This window comes from Chenopodium album, chromosome 12, assembly GCF_948465745.1.
Source record: "Chenopodium album chromosome 12, dcCheAlbu1.1, whole genome shotgun sequence".
Classification (NCBI taxonomy): Eukaryota; Viridiplantae; Streptophyta; class Magnoliopsida; order Caryophyllales; family Amaranthaceae; genus Chenopodium; species Chenopodium album.
In genome coordinates, this window is record NC_137845.1 from 42,392,354 (window position 1) to 42,406,835 (window position 14,482).

The window sequence follows — 14,482 nt, forward strand, 5'->3', positions numbered from 1 at the left end:
AAGGTTTCATCGTAGTCATAGTCATACTATGAATTTGTTGAACCCTTTAACAAGTCTTTGCTTTGGTTAGAAAACATTTTTTCTTTCTCGTCTGTTTTGCTTATAATGGGTCTCACCCATTTAGGCAAATTAATTAAGTGTCATACACTTTCTTACAGACTTAGCATCTATTTAAGATTTCCATGGTTTTTAAACCACTTGGAGTTATAACTTGTCAAATCATCTTTATTACTTTCATAATCATCATGTTCCAAAATAAATATTTTAGAACTCTTAGTCAATATGAAATCATATTTCTTTGGCTAAGTTTTACGTATGCTAGTCATCATTGTGGGTCTTTATGCAACAATTGAAACCTGTACAACAACTTTGTTTAGTTTTCAGTGAGAAACGACAATTTAGGGTGTGCACTTGGAATGTACTACTTTCAACACATGGTAATTACTCCCATTACACTTAATGAGACCACGCATTGTCATTTGTAACATGAGGTGAATCATGCTCATATTGTTGCTTTCATTCGATTATTTCTCAAATTTTTTTAAGATTTTCGAATTAACTTTTCTTGAACACTTTCAAGGCTCTCGAACTTTTCCGAGATTCATATACTCCCTCTTGCCTTTTGAAGAGGCACATTTAGCATAGGGTGAACCAACCATGGTTTGAACCATGTTTGTTTGTTGCTTTTCTCGAACACTTTCGAGATTTACACTACTCCCACTTGACATTTTGGAAATGACATGTCTTCCATAAGGGCATTTACTTGAGCAACAAAAATTTGGTGCTAAGTATGACTTGTGTAGTAATACCCTGTGCTCTATATAGGAATCGAACGTGTATCAAATGATTTAATACAACTTTCATTCCTTGCTTTGTAGAAAGACTTTATAAGAACTTTTTTTTATCTATATCACATATGAAGCCTTTGCTACATTTTGATTTGACATATGTAGTTTTTTTTAGTTTTGTAGCTCATCTTAAAAGTATATCCCCCTGAATAATGATTGGAAGATAGGTTATTTTCATCCATTATCAAAATAGATCTCATATAGATTGACAGCTCCTTTTCATAAACACTTCACAAGGTTTTTCTTTAGAGTTTGTTGTAAAACGATTTCACAACTCTTGGATGTTTATCAAGGTCTTGGCTTGAATTCTCATTGTCACGATCATATCGCAATAAAATTGAGTATATATTACCAAGTAAGTGTCTTAACTCAAACTTTCACAATTACAATATATTGTAATGTAATCATTATCTTGTCAAGTTGATATTGAACTTCATACTAAACTTTTTTTAACTTTTCAAAATTTTCACACTTTAGCTTCAACTAAGCACATGTGATCATATCACAAATGAAGTTTCATTGTCCGTCTCCAATTTCTGAACCTTAGGTTTTCTTACATCGATATGTATTCGACCTTGAGTTCACATCATCATTTCTCTAAATGGTGACTTTGTCAAAAATTTTCAAATTAGAGTGATATTTGCATATATCAATAGATTCATAATATAACGATATAGAAAGTCCACCCCTTTGGATCTTCCGCATTCAATGTTCATTTTTCGTTCGATTAATTGACATTTTAGAAACAATATATATATATATATAAATAGTTTAATTATTTCTATCATATAGAACTTTAAACCTATTTAGCTTTTCAAAAAACATTGTGACTCAATAAAGCATAGAATAACATTTACTCCATGCTTTTGAATCTTCAATGCTTAGTCATTACTAACAGTGATTTGTATTTCGATAATGGCAAGAATAAATAACATTTACTTAATTCTAACCCACAACTAGGCAAGGTGAAAATAAGCTTCTACTTGTAAAGTTGCAACTTTTGCTTCTAGACTTGTAGATTCTACTTGTGAAATAACAACATTTGCTTCTAAACTTATAGATTCATTTCTCCCTTAGCCATACTTCTTCATTTAATTCAACCACATTCTCAATGAGAGTGAACTAAACATGACATCACATATCCAAGAAGTAGTAATATGCTAAATCAATTTCTATAATATACTTCTTTGATCTTGTCAAAAAAAAAAAAAAAATATAATATACTTCTTTGATTGGAACATTTCCATTCTTTTACCTGCCAACTATTATGAGGTTGTTTTTAATCAATTGAAATTGGTCCATTTAATTGGAAACATTTGTTGTTCATAACAACTTTTAGCATGTAAGTAGTTTTAGGTTTGAGAAGTAGCAACTTGTTTGCATTTCTTGCCCTATAACTTCTTAATGCAATCCTTACATATATTCTTAAACCTTTCCCATTTGAGCCACTTAGAACATTTCTCTTAGTTTCAAAATGATGGTTTGCTTAACTTTTAAGCATTTTTCATGATTTTTCTAAGTCTATTCATTCATCATTCATATTTGATTTTAATTAACTATTTAACTCTATATGAAATGGATGAAGAATAATGTCATTTGATCAACTTTTGATCATAGAGACTTCCAATCACTTGCTTACTTTCAATCATATTGAAGCTAAGAGATCTTATTGGACTTCTATACTTGTCTTTTGGAGGATTTGCACCTCCCATCTCATTCTAACCTTTGAAACACTTTTCAAAATGAAGATGATGTTGGTATTTTATTCAAACATTTTGAGTTAAAGTAAAGCAACTTTAGACATATGACATGGGTATCTAAAACTTGCTTTTTAGTACCATCTTAGCAAAATTGGAATAAGGTTTATGGATTATCTTTTAACCTTTTGAGAACGTTTCTCAACTTTATTTTCAATCGAGGAGATTATATATTACAGTAAAATTAGAACGAAATATCACTTATTAATAAACACAAAATTCAATTATGTTTAATAAAATTTAAAGTACCATAAGAGAATCAAATATGTTACTTTAAAACACTTTATTCAATTTAAATGATCCCAATTTGAATTTAAGTGATTCCAAGACCTTTATTCGTGCAATAATTGACCGGACTTTGGCCCTACCATCAACCATTACATTTTCAAGGTGAGTAAACTCTTTACTGATTACAACTCTTGTAACCCTTGGTTGAATAATTAACCATCACATGTTTAATTATTACCCTTTGCTTCAAGGTTCTAAACTCTTTAGGTAACCTTGTTGAGAATAACCAATTAAAATTGTAAAACTTGATTTACCCTAACTCTTCTAAGATATAAAATGACACCCATCTTTGGCATGACTTATCATAAATATCAAAGGTTTATTGGACTTTTAATTGGAAAAGCAACCTCAATATTACCGGGACCTAGATTCATTATGTTGTGATTATTTAGTGAACTCTAGCACATCATCACAAAACATCAATAAAATCTAACATGCATAATATACTGAATGCATAAACAAGACATAGCATGGCCCCTAATCCTAAGAAAGCTAATAAAGTAAATGCTCCCACTTGAGTCTTCATGGATCTCATCCACGTCGCTCCTTTGGGCCTTCACTTTATGAGCTTCCTAGATTAACTGCAACCTGTAATTCTACTCTATACTATTTACTACTTAAATAAAATAAATCAAATTACAAAAATACTTTATTGGTTCATAGACCGTACTTAGATTACAAAAATACATCTCGATACGCAGATCGTATTTAGCAATCTAATGGGCCATACTAGTCATTATATAGAAACATAATATCATATATTATAAAATTGCCACATAATAAATCACTCATCATGCTTTCCTAAACTACAACATCGAATGTTCATAATTAAGGAAACATAGCACCTAAATATCTCATATTTTAATTACTGCAATTAGATAATATCATATATTATTCATGACCATCAATAAAATATCATATATTTTAAATTACGCATGAGATGGAATCAAATCTTATTTTAATCTTAAAAGATAAATCATATTTATTCTCAAAGATTATCCTAACAAAATTAGGAAATTCTATCCTAATTACTAGCCAATCACAAAGTTTAAATCAATTACTTAACTAATTATGGATAATCACATTACCAAGTCAATCTTTATCTTTTGGAATCTTGCTCAATCATCCTTAAATATTTTCAAAGATTAAAACAAATTTTAAAATTTGAAAACATCATATAATTTAAAATAATCTTTTAACTTTTAAAATTATCTTAGATAAAATCAGATTTTATCCAAAATTAATATAAAATAAAAAATTTTAATAAAACAAATTTTTTATTTTTTTGAAAGATCTGGGAAAAATCGTGACTTGGCTTACTGCCAGCCACGTCCCAAACATTGCAGCAGCCAGCCCGAAGCCCGACCACCGCAACAGCCTGCCGCAGCAGCCAGGCAAGGTGCCCAGCCACTGAAAAAACCAGCTAGGGTAGCCAGGTCTCAAACCCGGCCACGCAAGGTAGTAGTAGATGTGCAACGTTTGTACGGTTTAGCCACCACCCACCGCCAAAACTCGGGATCTTCTTTGCCGTGGCTAAGCACCCTGCCAACCACACCGGAGCCCAAATGCAGCCAGGCCGAAAGCCTAGCCGCAGCCTTGGCTAGCCACGCAGCCAGGCGAAGTGCCCAGCCGTGCGGGCTCACAGAGCTGTAACTGAATCATACAACTATTGCACATTTCCGCTATCGCGCTCCCCTAAATCTGACTTTCCACCTGACCACCAGAGCAGCCACCGTGGCCCACTAGCAGGTGGCTCTGCCACCCAGGCATGGTTGCTCCCTCCCAAAACCCTTTTTTCAGTTAAATTAATTTTACAACTTTTGCAAAATTAATTTCGCGATCTAATTAATCAAACATAAACACTTTTATGCATAATTAAAAATTAGGAAATTTTAGATTTTAACACCAGACAAATCAATGAAAATTGATATTAACACCTCCCAAAAAAAAATTATATTAACACCACATAAAAATATCAAAATTTGAAGTTACCACCAGATAACGGTTTCTGTGATGGAAAAGTGACTTGAGTCCCATGTTTTAGTTTTACCTCCAATTTTCTCACACAGTAACACGATTCTTCCTCCTTCATTGATTACTTCCAACCATCTTCATTGAATTCTCTCTGAATCTTCATCTACTCAAAAAAATATTTTCATCTAGGCATTCAATTTCTTAAAATTGTGTGGTTGGGGATAGAAGAGTACAAGGAGCTGTCAACGTTGCAGAAGAATAGCCTTTGAGGATTTCGTCATCCATCTTCCAAAAAAAGGGCGAAAGTTGCTGGTAATCTGACAATTACAGGAGAAAGATTCCAAAGAAGGTATCTTTTTCATCTTTTTACAGCAATTTCGTCTATTACTTGTGAATGATTGATGTCAATTTTGCAATTTTCTGCTTAATTAGGGTTACTTTTGGCAACTAAAACAGAGAACCCTAGAAAAATCGAATTTTTTGAAATTGACTATGCGAATTAGGTTAATTGGTGTTTTAGGTTGAAATTTGAGATTAATTAATGTAGGTTTATGTTAATTAACTTAGAGAAGACTGTACATGTGTGATTTGTTTATTGATACATGTTGGACTGGATGCTTTGTAGTTAAATATTCAAGTACACTACTAAAATTCGGTCAAATTACGACCGTTTTTTTACAACCGTCATTTAAACGGTCGCAAAATATAATATTTGCGACCGTTTTTAAGGCAATCGTAGATTTGCGACCGTTTTCAAGGCGGTCGCAGATTTGCGACCGTTTTTAGGCTATTTAACGGTCGCAAAAGTATTTAAAAATGTCTTTAAAATAATATACATGTTAAAAATAATTCTAAATTAAAACAATTCTATTGCGAGCGTCAAAAACGGTCGCAAATTGCGACATTTACGACCGTTATAGAAACGGTCGCAATTTCGACCATTACGACCGTTATAGAAACGGTCGCAATTTGTGACCATTTGCGACCTCTAAGAGCGGTCGTAATAAAGTAATGATTTTTTTTAATAAAATGGAGTATAAAAGTGCTGTGCAACCCACCCTAACCTTATTTTTGTTGGAGCAGCCATTTCTTCTCATTATTTTCTCTCTCCTCATTTTCTCATCTTCTCCTTCCTTCTCCCTTCTCACGCCCTCCTTCCTTCTCCCTTCTCACGCCCTCCTTTCTCTTCATCTCCTCTTTCTCTTCTCCTCTTTCTTTCTTTCTCATCTCCTCTTTCTTTCTCTTCATCTCCTTTCTTCATTAAGCAATCACATCAAGCCCCACCGTCACAAGCAAGCAACGAATGAACGAGCTGCGCCGCCACCATCCTTTTCAAGAATTTCGGTTTTCATGGTCAAATTCGACCATGAAAACTTCAGATCTGGAGTTTTCATGGTCGAATTTGACCATATAAACCCCATGAGGAAGAAATATTAGGAAAGGTATGTTGATTTTCTGATTTTTTTTTAAAAAAAATTTGTTTTATTTTCGATTTTTGTTGTTTCATTTTAGTTTTTGTTCGAATTTCTTTTTGAATTTTGGTTCGAAGTTTTTTTTGAATTTTGATGATTTGTTTTTCGAATATTGGTTCGAATTTTGTTCGAAATTTTTTGTGATTTTTGTTCGTTGTGGGTTTCAATTTTGTTGGGTTTAATTTTTTTTTTTTAAGTTTTGTGGGTTTGATTTTGTTCGATTTTTGTTAGTTTTTGTGGGTTTGATTTTGTTTGATTTTTGTTCAAATTTTAATTAGTTTTTGTGGGTTATATTTTTTTCGAATTTTGATTTAATTTTTGTTCAATTTTCGGTTTGATTTGTGTAATTTTGTTCAAAATTTTGTGGGTATTTTTTTTTTTATTTTGGGTTTAATTTTGTGGGTTTAATTTTTTTTGATAAATGTATACAATTTTTGGGTTGAATATGGGTGGTGGTGGTGGTGGGTAAAGGTGGTTAAGGCTGGGCGGTGGCTGGTGGTGTTTTAGGGTGGCCAGTGGTGGTGGGTAAAGAGGGTTTGGGTGGGAAGTTATGGGTAAAGGTGGTTTAGGTTGGCGGTGGTGGTGGGTTAGGTGGTTTCGGGTGAGCGGCGGTTGGTTTACGTGGTTAGGGTGGGCAGAAGTGGTGGGTAAAGGTGGTTTGGGTTGGCAGTGGTGGTGGGTAAAGGTGGTTTCGGTGGTTGGTGAGGCTGGATGTGAAGTACAGAAGTGCGATTTTTCTTTTTTTTTTTGTTTTTTTTTTAAATTTTAGCGACGGCTTATGGCGGTCGCTAATTCCAAAAATTGCGACCGCTGATTTAACCAGTCGCAATTTTCAATTTTTGCGATCGTTTTCTAAACAGTCGTTGAAAATAATAAAAACGGTCACAAAAAATCTGCGATTGTCAAACGGTCGTAATAATGATTTTCTGCGACCACGTGAATAATGACCACCACCTTACGGCCGTTGACGGTCGCAATTATTAATTGCGACCGTTTTTACTATAATCTGCGACCGTTAGAGACGGTCGCAATTTGGCCGTATTTTAGTAGTGGTAGTGTAGTTGATTAATAATGTGTTGATATTATATGGCTTTTAATAATACTATTATATATGTGTTATTGGTGGGTAGATAATGGGTGACAATGAAGATATGGTTGACATCTGTCTAAGAGTGGGGGGTGCTTTTGTCCCTAAAAGAGTTAGCAAAGATAGACAGCTGCTTTGTTGGTGTGGGGGGTGGTGTTATTGGAGAAGAAAAGTCCAAGTGTCTGGATGTACAGGAGATTAGGACAACTGCAATTCATGGATTTGTTCAGGGTTATATGGAGGTGCCTGTGTATTTCAACTGTTGGTATAGGCAGAAGGGTAAAACCTTTAACACTGGTAGAAGAGAACTAGTCAACAGTGATGAAGTGAGGGGCCTTTTGGAGACTATAAATGCAGAGGGGTATGTTGAAGTCTTTGTGACAGCACAACTTAATTTGAAGCCCAGAAGTCAGGCCCAACCCAATCCCCCTCCCCCAAAGGATAAGGTTAGTAAAAAAGGGAAAAAGGGTCAAAGTACTTCTACTGTCAGTGTTAGGAGGAGCCCTAGGTTTAAGAAGACAGAAACTGAAAGGGAGGAAAGTCCACCTAGGGATAATTTAGTGACAAAGAAAGGGAAGGGGAAGCTTGTAGAAACTGGAGTGTCTGGTAGTTTAAAATAGAAGAGTAATGTGAAAGGTAAACCCTTAGCAAAGGCTAAAGCATTGGTGTTTGATGAGGATGATGTTGGTGGCAATAATGAATCTGACTACTCTAGCTCAGATTTGAGTGATGAGGACTTAGATTGGGAACCTAGTGAAGAGGAATTTGATGAAGGGGATGAAGAATGGTTTATTGAAGGGTCTAAGGAGATCCTAGATAAGGTTAACAAGAGTTTGAGGAAATTGCAGGGCAGTGGCATAGATCAGGGTGTTGTTAGAGATAAGAGGTCGGATCTGAAAGATGACCTGGATATAGGAACAGTCAGGGTCAATCCAGAGGCTGAAGATGGTAATTCAGAGAGTTCAAGAAGCTTTTGTGGATCTGATTCAGAGGAGGATACTGCTCCATGGTTTAATGAAGATGTGGATTTCCATAAGCCCATCCAGCTGCAGCTAAGGCAGAAATTAAAGAATGCTGCAATCTTAAGAAGGGTATTGAGACTGCATGCCATACAAGAGAGGTATGAGTTTTATTTCTTGCATAATGACTATAGGAGGATTACAGTACAGTGTAGGTATAGATGTGACTGTGAGTTCAATACTTATACTTGTAGAATGCCTGCATGTACATGTGTGGGGGGGAGTAAAATGTCATTTCAAGGTGTATGCATCAAAACTAGTGAAGCAGGAAACTTTGCAAATTAAAAGTTGTAAATTGAAACACACTTGTCTTAGAATGAAGAAGAACAGGATGATTACTGTTGAATACATAGCAGACAGGTACCTAGAGGAGTTTAGGTGTAATTTTGCATGGAGAATTAAGGATATTAGGGCTAGGGTTCTTAATGAATTGGGAATTGAGGTGACATACTTTAAAGCATGGATGGCTAGGTATAGGGCAAAACTAATCATATTTGGTTCAGCAAGGGAGCAGTATGCTAGGGTGTGGGATTATGGAAGAGCTGTGATGAAGTATAACCCTGGTTTTGGGTGCAATGTGGTTGTGGATGGTATAGATAAACCTGAGCCCCCTTTGTTTTTGAGAATGTTCATGTGTTTAAGGCCTTTGAGAGATGGCTTTGCTAAGGGCTGTAGGCCACTGATTGGGGTGGATGGTTGTCACCTCAAGGGTGCATATCCAGGACAAATCCTGGTGGCAGTAGCTAAGGATGGGAACAACAACCTATTCCCTCTAGCTTGGGAAACAGTGGAAGCAGAAAATAAATAGAGTTGGGGTTGGTTTTTAGAGTCTCTTATGTAAATGTTCACACATGATCAAGGAGCAGGGCTGACAATAATGTCAGACAGGCAAAAGGTAAGATTTCATGTTTTCACATACTCATTTATAGTTATTAACCTTCTCTTTATGTAAGTTAGTAGAAACCTACTAAATTGGTGAATTAATATGCTAGGGTCTTCTAGAGGCAATGGATGATGTAGTTCCAAAAGCTGAAAAAAGATTTTGTGCTAGGCACATTTGGGCAAACTTCAAGCTCAAATTCACTGGGTCACCATACAAGGAACTGTTTTGGGCAGCAGCCAGATCAACCACTGAAGTAAGTCATATTCCCATAATCATATACTGTATGCAAAGAGCTTTCTGTTTTTGTCTTGCTTTCAAACTGGTTCATGTGCTAAATTTGTTTATATTATTGTATATTGTCAGTTTAACTTCAAATTTGCCATGGACTCTATCAAAGAGTTGTCAGAAGAGGCATATGATTATTTAGTGAAAATTCCCACCAAGTCTTGGTCAAGACATGCATTTTCATCTAACTGCAAGTTCAACATGTTGTTAAACAACATGTGTGAGACTTTCAATGCAGTCATCAGGCCTGCCAAAGATAAGCCTATCCTCACCCAAATGGAATGGATGAGGAGGTATGTAATGAAAAGGAACAATGAAAAGTGGGAGGATTCCAAAAAAATTACAAGCAACCTTACCCCTTATGTGAGGAATGTCATGGGTAGGATAGAATTTGTTGATAGGAAGTGTGTTGTGCAACCATCAAGAGGGTCAACATTTGAAGTGCAGTTGATGGATGATCAAGAATGTGTGGATTTGGAGAAGGAAAGCTGTACCTGTTACCATTGGGAACTAACTGGGATTCCCTGTGTGCATGCTTATGCATGCATGATGGACATTAGGGGTGACATAGAGGCATATGTGGACCCTTATTACACCATGGACTCATACAGAAAAGCTTATGAACCCCCTATCCAACCCATGCCTGGTCCCAAACACTGGGAGAGAGTCAAGATGAGGGAACCACAGCCTCCTACATTTAAGGTACAGCCTGGAAGACCAAAGAGCAAAAAAAGGAAACTTGAACCAGGGGAATGTTCTAATGCAAGTGGACAGCCAAACACAGCAAAGAGGCAGAAACAATGCAGTAAATGTGCAGGTTTTGGTCACTATGCTAAGACCTACAAAAATCCTGCTGCACCAGCAACTGATGTGCCAAGGCCACCAGGCAAACCACCCTCCAACACTCCTTGGATGGTGGAGGAGAGGAAGAAGAAAGAAGCCAGAGCTGCCAAAAATGTAAGACTTTTGTAGCATGTGTTTCTATACTTTTATTAAGTTTGTTCTGTAAGCTAACTAAGTTGTTCAATCCTAAAACAGAGCTCAAGTCAGCCAAAGGCAAAGCAGCAGGCTAAGTCAAAGACAAATGCTTCCTCTAGCCAACCTGCAACAACCACTACTCAACATCCACACAGAAGTTCTATGATTTTCTCAAGCCAGCCTGCAACAACAGTGCAACAACCAACACACACAGGTGTGATAACAAGGGCCAAGCTGCAAACTATCAAGGGTGTAAACCTCACTCAATGATGTAATAAGGGCTAGCTAGAAAACAATGTCTTATTTCGTTTCATTTGTGTTAGTTTTTGTTGGGTTGTCATTAACATTTGAACAATCAGAAACTTGGAGTAGGTATATTTTGTATGGCTGTAACTGCCATTAAAATAGGTTGAAGTACACGCCTTTTGGCAACTATTTTTGAATATTTATATTAACTTCTCCAATTTGCATTTTATATTCAAATTACGAAGTTCCCCAATCCCTACTTTAATGCATGCATGCTTTCAATGTCAAGTTAAAACCATCACAAATGAACATCTAACACATATAAATAGGTGGAATTCATTCACATAAATATTTCATTATACAAAAGCTCCCTACACTTCAAGTCACAAAATGAAAATTCAAGAACCTACTTCTATTAGCTTACAACTAAACACCCCTAACCATTAGGAAAACTACACTAATTGACAAACTAATACAGATAGCCATGCCCACCCATAAACAGTTCACTGAAGACTTCTCCATTGCCTTGCACTCCCTGTTCATTCTCTTTCTTTCAGCATTCAAAGTCTTGCATCTCATCTTCAAATTGTCAACTTCATTAAGTAGGCACCTCCTTTGCCCACTGATTTCATCAACTTCCCTTTTCAACTCATTCACTTCACCCTTAAGCAGCTTCTTATCCAACAACAGGTTGTTGATAACCCCTGTTTGCCAATATGTCCCATCAGGTTGGTCAACCCATTCGAAGACCTTGCACCCCCTTGTTTCTGTGACTGGATCAAAAAACTTGAAAGATTTGAACTTCCTCCCTGGATTCTCCCTAGTCCAGCTAGTTAGCCTGGCCATTGGCACTCCACATTGGCACTTTCTCTCCTTTGAAGGAGAATAGCTCAAAGAAGACATAATCTTCATCAATTGAGGATGAATATAACATTTAGTGCTTTGTACACATACGAATTAAAAGTTTCAACACCAACTTTCAATTAAAATTGCCTAACACGAAAACCCCCAATTTCATTTCCATTTAAACCCTAATTTTTGTAATTGGGCATTTAGATGCGACAACGCTAATCCAAACACCAAATCCAGCATAATTCATGACTAAATTAATAAACTAAGGAAATTTTAACCATAATTATATACCAAACAAGCTCAATTTGCCATTAAATTGCAGAGAAAGTGCAATTTTGATGTGTGAACAAACATACCTGTTTACCACCTTCAATTCCTTCCTCGTTCCCAACAAACCCAAGAATTCTTGATATGAATTCATTTTTTGGAATGAAATGCGACCAGAATCAACTTATTTAATCCAAAATTTGCTAAGAAAAGAAGGAAATTGGAGAGAATCGTGCATTTATAAAGCGACTTAAGGCTCGGAGAGAGCCGTCTAGGTCTAGCTCGAGGCGTCGCCGCACTACTTCTAGTGGTCGGGGTGGCCGATCTGATGTTGCCCAGACCAAAAGTATCCGTTGGAGTGGGGCCCAGTAACAGTTCCGTTAACAGATTCAAGATTTTGGTGGTAACTTCAAATTTTAATATTTTTATGTGGTGTTAAAATAATTTTTTTTTTTTTTTTTTTGGAGGTGTTAATATCAATTTTCATTGATTTGTCTGGTGTTAAAATCTAAAATTTCCTAAAAATTAATCCAAAATCTCTATTTCAATTAAATTGGGGCTTTTCATACAATTTAATCCATAATTCACATAAAACCCTTTTACATGAATTAATTAATCACACACAACAATTTTATGCATGAATAATTAAATTAGGTAAAATTATATGAATTAAATACTTAAAATTCAAAATCATTAGCATTCATAATACATCAAATTTTTGAAAATAATTAGGGCTTAGGGTTTAATTCGGATTTTGCTAGGAAAAATAGAGCAATTTAAATCACATTTAAACAATTCCAAAACTTTAAATCTCCATTTAAAATAAATATTGAACCATAATTAAATTCCTCCCTTAATTGAATTGAAATTTGTGAACATCAAAGAATTATGATCAATATGCGTAAATGCAAGAGGCTAACTGATACCATTGTAGGGTTTTAGGTACTATAATGCGGAATTTCACGAATCATATTCGTTCGCACATAAACAGGATCTACAAGTTTAACACATAAAGAATCACATAATACATACCTTTGACTTGCGTGATTTCCACAAGTGATTGACTATCAATTAGGGAGATAATAGGGCCCCAAGCGTTGCTCCTCTACTTAGTCCACGGGATAGGATTGAACCTCCACTACTACTAGGTAGTTGCGCACGAACACTTCGAACCACCTTCTACAGAGAGTGGAAGAGAAAACCGACTACCAACACATCCACACCACCACCGTGCACCACCTTGCATAAGGGGGGCGTATAGTTGTACGGATGGGAGGAAGGGAGTAAGGAGAGAGATTGTGTGAGGCTAGGGTTTGGTTGCTCACTAGTTAATTCTCAATTAACTGGTTAAGTGTGTTATATCAAACCCTAGGCACTACCTCTATTTATACATCATATGTATAATTAGAGTCCAAACCAAGCCCACAATACTTTCCCTTTTATCCCACATGGTCGGCCACCTTCCATGAGGCCCAATAATGGGCTTCTTTCTATTGTTCAATCCATCACCCTTTTGTGTGACCTTATAGGATCAATTCTATTGGCCTTTGGACTATTTGACTAGCCCAAAGATCATTGATCACGTCTAGCAATGGATAATGACGACCCAAAAGAACGAACTTAATTATCTCCATAATTTGATCCATTATATATATAATAATTGCACTTGACAAAGATATAAATCCTTCAGTTTACACTGTCCTTAAAGCAATTTTAACCCCGCCTATGATTGCTATGGGTTAGCAGTTAATATGCTTCCAGGATTTTCCCTAAATTCGAGATCAATTAAAGAAATCTAACTCAACTCCCTAAGAACACTTTAAGAACAATTAGAATAGATAAAGAAGTAGAAGACAAAAATAAAAATTAATTTATAATTTGGAGTAGTTAAATATATATAATGAACATCCTTTTTAATCCCAAAGTCACTATTTCTAAAATATAATTAATTAAGATAATATGACTTTTAAATAATAGTCACCATTATTATGATCAATTTAATCGTAGGAAAGTAACCGCTTACACTCACCCGATTAGGCCAAGCCCGCCCGGTCGGGAAAATAAACGGACAAAACTTTTAACTAGGCTTGCACCCGACCGGGTAAAGCCCGCCTGATCAGGCCATCTACACTTCAGAAAATAAGTTTGCTTTCGCGCCCGATAGGGCTTACTTAGCCCTATCTGGCGAGCAAATATTATTTTTCTAAGTATATGCTCGCGCCCGACAAGGCAAAGCTTGCCCGACCGGGCCCATGGTCATAAACCATGACTTACGTTAAAATTTTGTTATGCTCCAAATATTAAACTTATAGACTAGCTCCAAGCTAAACTTTTCTATTTAATTAATGTGGGAGTTTTTTACCAACATCAAGTTAAATAGAATAGATTAACTTATAGACTAGCTCCAAGCTAAACTTTTCTATTTAACCAATGTGGGAGTTTCTTCCCAACATCAGGTTAAATAGAATAGAGTAAGCTAATATCCTCTATTCAGCCAATGTGGGACTTTCTTCCTAATAAGGAGTT

The 14,482-nt window shown here is 35.8% G+C and overlaps 1 protein-coding gene across 1 annotated transcript; it reads left to right on the top strand.

Annotated features, from left to right (window-relative positions):
- The first annotated feature begins 9,322 nt into the window (after positions 1 to 9,322).
- LOC145571190 (uncharacterized) lies at positions 9,323 to 10,861 on the top strand. Its single transcript, XM_081630261.1, has 4 exons — positions 9,323 to 9,340; positions 9,438 to 9,581; positions 9,692 to 10,570; positions 10,652 to 10,861. The coding sequence occupies exons 1-4, from the start codon at positions 9,323 to 9,325 to the stop codon at positions 10,859 to 10,861; spliced, it is 1,251 nt and encodes a 416-aa protein (XP_081486387.1).
- Positions 10,862 to 14,482: the final 3,621 nt, after the last annotated feature.

Bases quoted from the DNA above. Each gene is read 5' to 3' on its own strand.
- LOC145571190 (XM_081630261.1), top strand. The intron at 9,582-9,691 runs GTAAGTCATATT...GTATATTGTCAG, and splicing joins CAGCCAGATCAACCACTGAA to TTTAACTTCAAATTTGCCAT. The intron at 10,571-10,651 runs GTAAGACTTTTG...ATCCTAAAACAG, and splicing joins AAGCCAGAGCTGCCAAAAAT to AGCTCAAGTCAGCCAAAGGC.